Source organism: Sciurus carolinensis, chromosome 5, assembly GCF_902686445.1.
Source record: "Sciurus carolinensis chromosome 5, mSciCar1.2, whole genome shotgun sequence".
Lineage (NCBI taxonomy): Eukaryota > Metazoa > Chordata > Mammalia > Rodentia > Sciuridae > Sciurus > Sciurus carolinensis.
The window spans coordinates 9878604-9891087 of NC_062217.1; the positions used below are offsets into that span (position 1 = coordinate 9878604).

Here is a 12484-nt window from a genome sequence, read left to right on the forward strand (position 1 = left end):
ACATTATCTCCTTCCAAACTGCATAAATTATTATTCATTTAGTAAATTATTTTTCTTTCCCTAAAATAATTTATCTGCATTCACCCACAAACAATGGAACCTTCACATGTACTTTGATCAGATCCCAAGGCACAGGCTCCAAAATTTTCTTAATTAGTTAGAAACATCTGTACCTTTCTCAGTAATGATTATGCCAGAAGGGTCATTTGCTTTTATCTATGTAACATTTGTTTGAGAACTACAAAAAATATTGATTTGAGACTATTCAAAAGTGTTTTCTAAGGAAATAAATGAGAAAGGACAAAAGGGAAAAAAGCTGACCCTGGTCAAAGTCCCTCAGGTTGCTAAAATCAGCTACCTGGACTAAAAGAACCAAACACCAAGCACAGCCAGGGTTACACAGAATGGCAATGGCCTCTCATAAGGTCATAGCAAGACCCAGATCTTTGCTGGCTGGGATGAGCCACAGTGAATCTCTCACATTGCTCTCAAGACTCTGGATGCTTCTTAAAAAGAAAAGTGCCAACGCCCATGGGTTTTTAAATATTATAATGGTTAATTTTTTAAAAAGCCTATGAGATGTTTTCGTGGCATTTTCATTTTTAGTTTGAAAACCTATAATAATGTTTGGCTCATAGTATCTATACCTGAAATAATTCAATTCCTTTTTCTTCAAACAGATTGGTCTATAATTGATGCCACAATTCTACTGACTTCACAGGACTACTGACAGACTGTCCTTGACTTAAGTTTAGCTGGGCTCCTCTTTGCCCTCTAGGCCTTGACCTTGATGTCCTTGTGTCTGGCCTGCATTGTCCAGTTGTAGAAAGATTCTTGTTACATCAGAGAGAATCTCTCACTCTTAACATCTGGCCTCTCTTGATATCTGATCCCCCTGACCTGCCCTCCAGAAGAACCCCTGAGGTCTGTTTCTTCAGAATCCCTCCTACCCTAGGTGCCACCCCTTTTAGGATTTCCATCCCCACACCCCACCCTTGCTCCTGGGCCATGCTGGGTCTGGAATAGAGCCCAGTCCTGTACTGAGGTCTCTTTCCCCCAGTGCGATGATCTCTGATTAAAATCTGCTTTCCTTACTTTAAAAAAGTGTTTTCTATTCAAATACTTGTGTTCACTCTTCTGCAGAAGATCAGATCTTCAGGAACTGCATCAAATACCTTAAGTGAGCTTAGGCAATTTTTCTTTCTGTTTTTATTTCTACAGGAGAGACTTAGCCATCAAGAAAAAACACACATTGGTTTTATAATCTATGTTATCTATACAGGAATAAGATAATGACAATTTGAAATACTGAGCTGTCAATTTGTCATGAACTTTGAGGGTACAATAAATTTTTAGGTTTCCTGCATTTGGAAAACTACTTTAGTTGGTCAGTAATACCTTTATAATTTCAAAAATATTGACTTCCTGTCACTCTTAATTTACCTCATGAGCAGTTCTTTGGAAACCAAACAATTAGCTACCGGATCCAATCTATAAAAAGAAAAATTATTCCAAAGTCTTAAATGTGAGCAAGTGATTCTCATTACATGGTAGATCATAAGAAAAATAAGAGAAAAAAGAAGTTAGAGGTTTCTTAGTTCTTTCCAAATAACACATTCATGATATGGCTTTATTATTTTCAGGGATTTTTGGTGCCATTAGACTTGCCAATATTCGAATGCAATTTAAACAATTTAAAAACAGTCCACAGTAGCCTCTCAAGGACCTGGGTTTTCTTGCTACCTCGCTTTGTCTCTTTACACTGATTTTATATTTTGAATACACACCAAATTGACTAAATTACCAAAATCTTACTTCTTGGCTACATAAATATAATGAAAACCAAAATGACCACTTAACTGAGGTGAAATTTGGAAAGCTGTTTTTTTGTATATTCCATAGGAAATATCTGAGACTCTGCTGGTGTGGTAGAGTAACCTCACGTGGGCTTGCAGTCTTGGGCTGAACTGTGGTGTGTGAGTGTTGAGTGTTGAGTGAATGTGAACGGAAGAGCTGTTCATCATGTTTTCAAATAATTAGGAAACAGAATTCCTCCAACAAAACAAGGGTGTGGGCACTGTAAAAACAGAGGTCATCACAGCTGACAATAGAGGAAAATTCATTTCAAATTCTCAAAACCCATACAGACTATAAATTAAAGAACTGGAAATGTTAGGACAGATTAGGTCCTTGATTAATCATTGATACTCTAGGGCATTCATCTCTTATACAACTTAGTAGATAATTAAAGTCAATGTGCTGAAGCTACTGCCTCCCCCTTGTCTTTGTAGTGGAGGTTAGAGATTGGAATGTGCATAAAGATTGTGGATTATTTCCTTTTACTACCTGGCCAAGTCACTTAATACAGGCCTGATATGCATTTGCATTCTAAGTATATGAGCTGCTAAAAAAATCACTTGATAGATCGATGCCAAAGGTAAAATTCCATCCTGAGCCCTCAGAGGCTGTACATGATAGTACGTCCTAACTGAACACAAGGACCCTTCCTGGTACCTTAAACTTTCAAAGCCTGACCAGCAGGCTGGGCAGCTCTACTGCACTTGAATTTCTGATGGCACATGACTTTAACAAGACTAGTTTCCCCCAACTTTGGATCCTTAAATATCCTCTCCCAGGATTTCCTAAACCATTTTCTAAAAAGTCACAAACACCATGGTGGTTATGTGACCAGATACATGCAGACAATTCCTCTGAGTTCCCTTGGGCATCTATTTCTGTTGCTGTCTTGCCAATCTGTGCCTCTGCCCTATGTCATCCATTATGAGGTTTAATAATGTATCAAAATGAGGCATAAAAATATATTGTCTTCAGTCATCGGAGGGTCTCAATGATTGCAGTCCAGAAACCCAACCATGCTCTCTGGAAGGGCCCTGGTTTAAGGAAAGGAGCTCTTCGTTGTTGCTTTGAAGTCAGCCCTAGAGTGACGATGTTGCTTCTGAACCACTTGAGAGAAAAGTAATTTAATGATCTAGGGTATAAACACCTCAGCTCAAAAAGAATAATTGGAATAGTTCAAGTGTTGATAGTAGTGTGTGGGGGAAGTCTGAGTTTTCCTTTCTGTACCATGATTAGACTTGTACATACACACAAACACACACACACATACACACACACATGCACACACACACGGGGAATGGGGGAGACCTTTAGATAAAGGCCCACAAGGAGGCCATTAGGTCCCATTTAAATTCTTTCTCTGACAAGTTCCACATATTTGAGGCACAGAACCCAGAGTGTGTGGAGCAGGCCATGTCCTCTGTTTGTGGACTGGAAATTATCGCCTTCAAACCAGGATTGTTTCGTTAGGGAAGAGAAGTGGGCGGGATGCTGGGGTCCGCGGTCAGGGTGGGCCTCTCTTGCACGTCACCAGGCAACATTTCCTCTCCCTCCTGTCTCTTCCTGCCACCAGTTGCCATGTACCGAGAACCATCTTTGCATGATGTGGGCGAGACGGTCCCGAAGGCGGGTGTGACGCCGAGTAAAAGCACAAGCGCGTCTGCAATAATGAATGGAGGCAAACCAGTGAACAAGAGCAAGACCACATAGCCAGACCCTCAGGGTTGTGACTTTCCGTCCCGAGCACAGCTGAGCGATTTATCCCCACCAGACATTCCTGCTCCCGTGCCGGCCAGCAGCGGGACGCAAGCAGATGCCTGCCCTCCGCTGTCTCCGAACTTCTCTGTCGCAAGTGGATAAATCAACCTGTGGCGCCCCCCACACAGGAAGACACCTGGATTACCAGCCAAACTCAGACCATGGAATGCCCTACCAGATATGGAATGCCTTTTTAATATCTTTTCTGTGACTGTGACACTTCATGTGAATGACATCCTTCACAAGTACACTCGATACCTTGCCTGCTGACAGCTACCCATAATCTTTTTGAGTCCTGTTTCAGCGAGATCCATGTGTTTAAGTTCAATTTTGTAGCACACGAATAATATTGAGTAATTTCTAGTTAGACGCTGTAAACCTGTGCTATTATGGATTTCTCTTCCCGTTTTTACAGGGCTGCTTGCTCCACTGTCTGTGACCCTTGCCGGGGTTGTGTTCCTCTAGATCCTCCGTGTCCTAGTTGGCTTAGCTCGGAGAGCAATCAGGGAATCAGGAAGCCTTCGAAACCTATTATTACAAATTGCATCTACAAAGATTAAGATCGTTGTCTCTGGCTCACATTACCGGTTAAACACACATATACACTCTCTGCAGTGGCAGGTCCTGTGCTCCCCAGGTCGGCGTTGCCTGGTGGGGTGAGGTCAAACACAATCCCTGGGATGCTCTCTCAGGTAGTGTTGGACGTCCCCTCTAGGTTCTTTGTGTGTGTGTGTGTGTGTGTTTTATACATATCACAAGCTTACTGGTAATGGTAACATTTGCCTTGCCCAGCGAGCAAGACCCACTGGTTTTTGAGAAAGTGGGTCCAAAGAATTCTGTAGGCCTTGTAGGCCTGATTAAGGTTCATTTTTCATCTATGAATCCTCATTATTGGGAAAAAAAAAAAAAGGAAAACAATGACAACACAAACAAACAACAAGGAGAAATCTATATTACCACCTACAAGAAATGCACTCCCTAAGTCCACTTCCAATCTCCTCCTTCCTGTTTTTAATGAACCCAATTTAATGCCACCCTGTTTTGGGCTGCGTTCCACTCATCCTCAGCCGAGCATGGGCGATGCCGCTGGGCTGTTGTGTTCTTTTCTGCAGCAGCAGTGCAAACGTTAGTTATAAACTAGACTTTAATATTTTTGGTGTTTAATGACAAGTTTTTAAACTGGACATATTAGGAAAAAATATTTTTTTTAGCTCAGCATGCTGAGTCCAGTACTGTGGACCTCACCGGTACATACCTCTAACTCAGCTCCTTGGGACACCCATGGCCCAGTGGCTGGGTTAGAGGTGCCTTGCCATGATCTCAGAATACAGTCTGTCGAATTATCCTAGGTACCAATAAAGGCAAACCAACACACTCACACATCAGGTTTTACGCCTTTCCATATATTTGCTTTTGTTTTATTTTGCTTTCTTAATTTCTTTTCTGATTGAATACTGCTAATCTCTGAGTTTAGGGAAGACAACCTGGAAGAAAGACCATGAATAGTTGAAAACACACTGAAATTTCCATGCAAAGTGTTCAATATTGGATATAAAGAGCTTTAAAATGTTTAATACTAAAACTGTTTGGAAATATATTTGTTAACTCCGTGTACACTTAATAAAATTCAATGTTTTCTTCTCAGAAGAGTTGAGACCAAATTGAACCTCATTTATAGAAAACAGTATGTGGGATCAATGTACTGGCCTCTTGCTGTAATTTTCATGTGGAAGGATGACCCGGCTGCCATCTTTCCCCAGCTGCACTGTATGTACTGGGAAATTATTTTGTCACTGCTTTTATACACCCCCATGACAGCCCTTGCCCAGCGTTTAAATTTTTTTTGGCCTGCTTAGCTGATTAAAGGTTCAGTATAAATTTAACTGATTATGCTTATTTCATTTTCATACTGGATTCTACTTTAATAAATAAAAAGTTAGCATAATATTTGAGTAGATTTATTGTCAATAATGCTGAATTACAAAGATGCCAAAATGATTCTTTGACTATTCTTAATTTGGTATTACCCCATTTTAAAGACTACTGTTTTTAACAAGATATGTTAAACTATATTAAATGAGTTCCATTAACCAATTACTTAGGGAAGTCAGGTATTCCATAATATGTGGCAAATTATGAATAACTTGTAATTGCAATTAGACAGTCTTAGAGACATGCTTAAACTATCTCTCTCTCTCTCTCTCTCTCTCTCTCTCTCTCACACACACACACACACACACACACACACACACACATCAAACAGCCCCACCTATTTGATTTTGGCCATCTGTCCTACTTGCTGGTTTCTCTACCCCACAAGCCTGTTTACTGGTTAAAATGAAGACAAGATTTATTTTTGTAAGTGACTAAGATTTATGTAAATGTTATACCTCTGTTTTGTTTTCTATGGGTTGTCCATAAGGGCATTTATCGCTATGACTAGATGTCGAAATACTTCCTTCTAATGTGTTTAGATGTATTGCAGAGGGTCTTTGCTATTTGTAATTTAGTTGGTTCAGTCCTTTGTGTCTGGGCTCACCTGTTGCATGGGAAGAGGACAGCACTGACGAACTGCATGCAGTAGGACCTGTGACCAAGAACTGTTGGTATGTAGAACTCGATTGACATACAGAGTTTGTCTGCACTGTACAGTTTCTGTGTTTATTATCATCTGTTGTATTTACAATACAACATATTGAATAAAATATTTATATGAAGGCATTCAAAAAAATTAAAAAACTTTATGTAACAAAAAATGGAATTGCGTCACCCACAAATATAGAGCAATGTCATGTAAATAAGTTGGTAAACACAATTTTCCCCCTTTACCATGCCAAAGAAAATTTTAGCTCTTTGATGATACCTCTCTTGCTATTCTTCCAGGATGAGACTTCACCATTTTTTTCCCTCAGAAATTAAGTTTGCTATTATTAAGTGCAATCTGTCACTATTGATGTTCTGTATAGTAAATATGATGGAATTCATTTGTATTTATAGACCGTGTGTTTTGTACCTCCATGTACATACGTCCATTGTATCAAGTCCCTATAAGATCCATTACTTCTGCATGCATATCTGGTGTGGGAGGGCTCTTTCTACTGATTTGTTATGGTAGCTGATTGCTTTACCCATCCCTCAGCAATGCTCAGAAATGTTCATTCTTTTGATATTTCAAGAGACATCATTTCTGTTTTCTAATAAGTTTACTTTCTAAAATTTCCTACTACTTTACTTGGAAAAATCATAGAAGACAGGCAAATGGTTCACACTATACAAAGAGTAAAATGGAACTGGTCATTGTTTCATTATGGATCCTGGAGCATCTGGACATTCTTGCTCTAAACTCGGGCTTGTCCTGAGTGTTCTGGAGTGGGGGAGCATAAGGAGTTCCAAGATGAGCCCCAAGGACTCCTGCTGCAGTCCTTCTAATTAGGGTCCTGTTGACAAGTAAGTGGAATCTCCTTATCACTTCTGGCCACTTGCCTAAAGTACTCAAACAGTTGTTTTTGTCAGGATGATCAATATCGAATTTGGTTCTCCTTAAAAAAACAACAAAAACATAGGAAAAAAACCTTTCTTGTTCTTTAAGTTAGACATGTAGTATCACTTCATTTAAAGTTTTCTCCCTAATATAACAGGGATAATTAGTGTTTGATATCTTCCCAAGAAGAAGAGAGATGGGGAGGCAAAAATTATTTTCAGTTTTATTTTAGGGGAAGACTATATACAGGAAAACCAATTAGGCTAATTTGCTAATTTAATTTTCAAAATTCAGTCATATTAAAATCTAGAGTGTAAGTCATGCTACCTTGGAGTAAAATACATTCTGTAGCTTAGGTTTCTTAGTTTATGAGGTGACATGGAGGGTCAGTTGACTCTCAAATACCAACTAGGGTTTCAAAATTTTGACAGTGAGTCTTCCAACTAAGGCTGAGTTTTCGGGGGGTTGTTTGTTTGTTATTTCCCTGCCCCATCCCATTTCATCCAGTCTAATTCTGATGTCTCTTGGAAAAAAACTGTCTGCACTCTAGGTGGGTTAGACAAGTCCTCCAATGTGGGGCTGGAACCTAGACTGAACTCTAGTAGTCCAGAAAGGAAGCAAGTGGAATGATTCCCTCTTCTCATTTTAGGTCTTTGGTTGGTTTTTCTAAGCCGCATGGAGGAATTTTTCAGAGATGGTTTGCCAAACAAGCGGGGTGGCAACCCAGCACCGTGGGTGAATAATTTGTTGCCTCCTCTCCAATTAATGTTAATCCCACTGTAACTTTTCAAAAGCATGGACAAACCAGTCAGATTTGCTTATTTTCTCCCACACATCACAAATTTGTTTTTTCCCTTTCCTCCTTTTCTTTTTTAAAGAGGGTGTTTCCGAGTTAGTAATGGAATCAAAACTCAAAGTATAAAGTCACTCTTAAGGAGGGTAGAAGAAATGTCTTTATATGTAACTTTTTCTCCAATCTAAAATATGTAAATTCAATCACTTCTTTATGGGTGTATTGAGGTTGGCATAGTTAGAGCCCAATCACACATATGTATGTAAACACATGTACACACACATGAAATATTAATAGCAGCCAGAAAGAAATGAAAATATGATATTTCTGTTTTCATAGAGAAAGCATTCATCAGAGTTTAGGTACCAGGTAATTTATGCTATAATTCAGTTTGGTTCTGTAATTGGTAACTAAATGGACTTCAGAAAACATATTTTCATGTTCATTAAAAAATCAGGATAAGTCATTTTGAATTTTATGAGATAACCGTTTCTCCATATCTAAACTTTTCCTTGGAATACGTAAATACTGAGAACATTTTTGATGCTTTTCTTATATGAATATATGAAACAGACAACATTTTTATTGTATTTACTGTCACTGAAAAGGAATAATATTATAGAGGGAGTTAAGAAAAACACTGAAGTTATGTGATGAACCACAGGAATATAAGTATAATGCCAGAGGAGCACAATTTGGCTCAGCTGTGAGAGTTCAGCCAGTGTCTACTCTGGAGCCTGGAGCTCAGAATGAATTTTCTTTGAACAGTTTCAAAGTGTTGAACACAATCAAAGAAGTACATGCAATAGAGGTGTATGTGGTCCACAAAGTCTAATATATTTGTTATCCAGTCCTTCATAGAAAGCTGAGTTCTGCAACAGGGAATTTGAAGGGTATCTGTTCTGAGATGGGTAGATAATGTAATCAAGTCCAGTGTTTGTACATCATCAAATAAGTCATCAAGATCGCTACAGATAATTAAGATAGTTTTGTTTGAAACTTACAATGTTTACATAGAGGAGAGAAAATAAAATAATCATGTCATTTCTTCACTCTTTGCATTTCCCTCATTTTACAGAACTGACATGCTCTGTAATAGAGATACAACTAATACGGCTGAACTCCTTAATCTCAGGATAGAGGTAACAATTTTATAAGTCTATGAAATGAGAACATTATTAATACTAAAAAGTTAGCACCAGTCAAATTTTCTCTTAAAATAATTTTCAATATTCAATTTTTAAGTAATAAAGCAGATGCATATTTTCCTTAATTTTTGGTGATTTGACCTATGAAGCCCAAGCCATGATTCTAGAATATTTACATCAACATAAAATTTCCAAGTAAAAATTTTCATCTTAATACATAAATGATTTTGCTACATTACTTTAGGATTTTACAAAATAATTCACATTTAGAAGAAAAAGTGGTTTTTTTAGCTCTAAATAATTAAAGGTTGCCTAAACTAATGTGTGTAAGTAGAATTAACTGTATATATGTAAGGAAAGTCCCAATTATTGTACATTTTCATAATTCAATGTGAATTTCATACAAAGCAAAGTTTCACCATTAAGAAAATAAACATTTTGTTCCTATCACTGACTGAATATTTGTAATTTCTATTTAAGCCATTTCTAGATTTTGGAGGGAATCCTCCCCTAAGCTATTGAGATAAGTGCCTTTTTTTTTTTTTTTTTTTTTTTTTTTTTTTTAGTAGTTGTAGCACTTCTTGGCTTCTTTGCATGACCCTTTAATTCCTTAGGAAACAAAAAGTCTTTTAAGGGAAATGAATGCACATTTTCACTCAGCATATTTCTAACTAAATATTGTTTTCTTTCAAAAGACCACATTACCATGGAGTAAGTTAAGCAGTAAAATAAAAAAATTGATTTCTTGTACCTGTAACCCCTGACTAGATTTTAAAATGTGATCTCTTAAGTTCTAGGAACCTAAAATGGATATCCCTGAATAATAATTCTTTTGTTGTTAATTTTCAGTAGGAAAATATATATTGAGACAGAGTATAAACAACTTATGTCATTTATTAAAAAATTTAAATTGTACATTTTTCATAATTTCTTCCTTTATCTTAAGAGAATCTTCTTTTATGAATTTAAAGAGAGATGAGACAAATGACTTAATGACTGAAGATAACTGGTCTTTTCCCTTCCAAAGGACTCAAGATCTGGTGATTCCCCCAACCAATATCAGACCTCATCTGTGTTTGTCTTCATCATCCCCACCCAGAAATGTTGAGTGATTTGGAATTCTAGAAAAATTGGACTGATGGATTTCCATGAGACCGTATCTTTTCTTTAGATTCTATTGAGGTCTTTACTGCACAGGGATGTGGATTTCTAAAACCAGCATGATTCAGCACTTCTCAACTCCAGCACTAGTGGCATTTGTAGTCAGAAAATTCCTTGCTGTGGGGACATTCCTGTGCACTGCAGCGGGTTGCGCAGCATCCATGGCCTCTGCGCACTCAACGCCCATAGCACACCTTCTACCCCACCCCGCAAACTGACACTTACAATTGTCCATAGACATTGCCAGATGCCTCCTGGGTGGCGAAAGTGTCCATGTTGAGAACCACTGGTGAAAGAAAAATCCTTTCAGTGTTTTTTACATCAGAGTTGGTTTAACTCATTTTTAATGGGTACCCAGATTTCATTCAGGCGGTCAGAAATAGAAAAACATACAATAGTGTGTTTAACCTGTCCTAGTGGTGATTATACATGACTTCCTTTGCATCTGCATTCTAATTGCCTAGAAAAATAAGAATCCAGTCCTCGCCCATGGAATTGTCAAGGATATTCTGTGCCAAGCCAGATTTCGCATGCATTTCCATTCCATCCATCCCAGCATTCACAGCTTCCACAGCTACATATTCCATTCCCTGCAATAAAACACACAGGGATCATGATCAGAATGTACCAAAACATGCTCTTATAAACCATACAATCCATCAGAACACTATTTCATTTATCCTTTCTAGATTGTGCAATGATCTGACTATTACATCTTATTAAACAAAACAAGAATCTGATTTTCAAAGAATGAATGGTGCCATGATCAATGAATCAAATGGTAACCATTCTGAATCACTGCCACTGGGCCACCATGTCACAACTGGGTTTCCCTGTTATGTCTGACTTAAAACAGCAAACTCTTTGATGAGGCAGGCCAGGGAGTCAAGTAGCCCAGGACTCTTCTGTGCCAGGGAGGAGCAAAAGCGATGTCTGCTTTAGTGACATACAGAAATATCCCTCTCTGCCTTTAGCTGGAAGCAAGGACAGCAGATCTGCATGTCCTCATTTCCCCCTGTAACTTGCTCAACCAAGTGTATCATATAACAATTATTAGGACTCAATGAGGGCAGCAATGGCTACTGCACAGCAAGCAGCAAGCGTTTTATACCTTGCCCTACCTTTCCTCCCATTCACATGGATACATACAGCCAGTTCCCTGGAAAAAACCCAAGGCACCAAAGAGGGGTACCTGGGTCCTGTGTAAATAACAATCTCCTATGCCATACTCAAAATGAAGTTGCCATCAAGAGATTTCTTTTCTCTTTTCAATAGACATCTGTGTATGAGTGAGTGTGTAGGCTGGGTGGCCTTGTGGGAATTTTGCAATGATCTTATAACCTGGTTTCATTCTTTCATATTCTTCTAGGCCTGGGAATGTTAAAGCTCATTACGAATGCCCACTTCCTCTTTCAGTTATTTCATATTAACAGTTGTTCCTTAATTACATGGAAGCTGTCCTGTCTGGTCACCTAAAGCGTGGCTGGCAAGTGTGCCATAGAACTGTTGCAGACTGTGCCATAGAACAATGAGAGGAGCTCGATACTGCACCTGTACAAATGAGACCGTCGTGTTTGTCGCAGTCTCTGTCATCACAGTCACAAAATTCCCCTGAAATGTACCATTCTTCAGCAGAACAAATGCACTTTCCACAATGGCAAGAACCTGGAATCACAAAGGGCATTACTCACTGTCACCAAATAACTAAAGGTTTCCATCTAGAAGAGAATATCGTTGACACACTGACAATAGGCTTCTAATAACCTATCTTCCAAAGGTAAAAGTTTATTGAATATCTGGCTTCTCTGAGGGGAGCTTTACTTACTGTAATTCATAAAGGTCATCGGGGAAAGCCTTCATTATGGATCTAGACAGTTGCAATTAGCCTTGAGCAAATGTCCCGAGGCCCAGTCTGGTCGAAATGTCAATGAGAGCCTAACATGGCTGCTTCTTATAGATGAGTCTCCCATAAAGGTGTTCAAAAATAGGTGTTTTTTGTTTTTTTCCTCCTTAATTAAATGGTGTTTTAAAAGTGCCTATTCTTTAATGAAATTCAGTAGTAAATTCTATTAAATGAGGATTTGTCTTATGATTATATACATCACTTAGATGCCTAGTGAATAATTCTGGATTTTGTTTTCATGGTTTTCTTAGCGTAGTGATGGTACACACCTGCACATGGAGTGGCCTGCTATAGTACTACTGTGCACACGCAGGCACGTGTGTGTGTGTGCTCGATTTATCAGCTCTCCCTCAGGTTTCCCTGCTATAGTCAGAACTAGATCT

At 38.5% G+C, this 12484-nt stretch overlaps 2 protein-coding genes across 4 annotated transcripts in view; one reads left to right on the top strand and one right to left on the bottom strand.

Annotated features, from left to right (window-relative positions):
• The window catches only part of Fgf14 (fibroblast growth factor 14), a 612909-nt gene extending 608375 nt beyond the window's left edge, over positions 1-4534 (top strand). For all 3 annotated transcript variants that reach the window (XM_047552369.1, XM_047552371.1, XM_047552370.1), the window contains exon 5: positions 3431-4534. In XM_047552369.1, coding sequence (XP_047408325.1) covers positions 3431-3567 — 137 coding nt within the window. In that variant the 3' untranslated portion in view covers positions 3568-4534. The remainder of the gene's footprint in view (positions 1-3430) is intronic.
• A 5377-nt stretch (positions 4535-9911) lies between these two features.
• Itgbl1 (integrin subunit beta like 1) overlaps positions 9912-12484 on the bottom strand; it is a 220040-nt gene continuing 217467 nt past the window's right edge. The window contains exons 10-11 of the mRNA XM_047552368.1: positions 11750-11863; positions 9912-10788 (exon numbers count right to left, since the gene is read on the bottom strand). Of these exons, the coding sequence (XP_047408324.1) occupies positions 10697-10788; positions 11750-11863 (206 nt within the window). The 3' untranslated portion in view covers positions 9912-10696. The remainder of the gene's footprint in view (positions 10789-11749; positions 11864-12484) is intronic.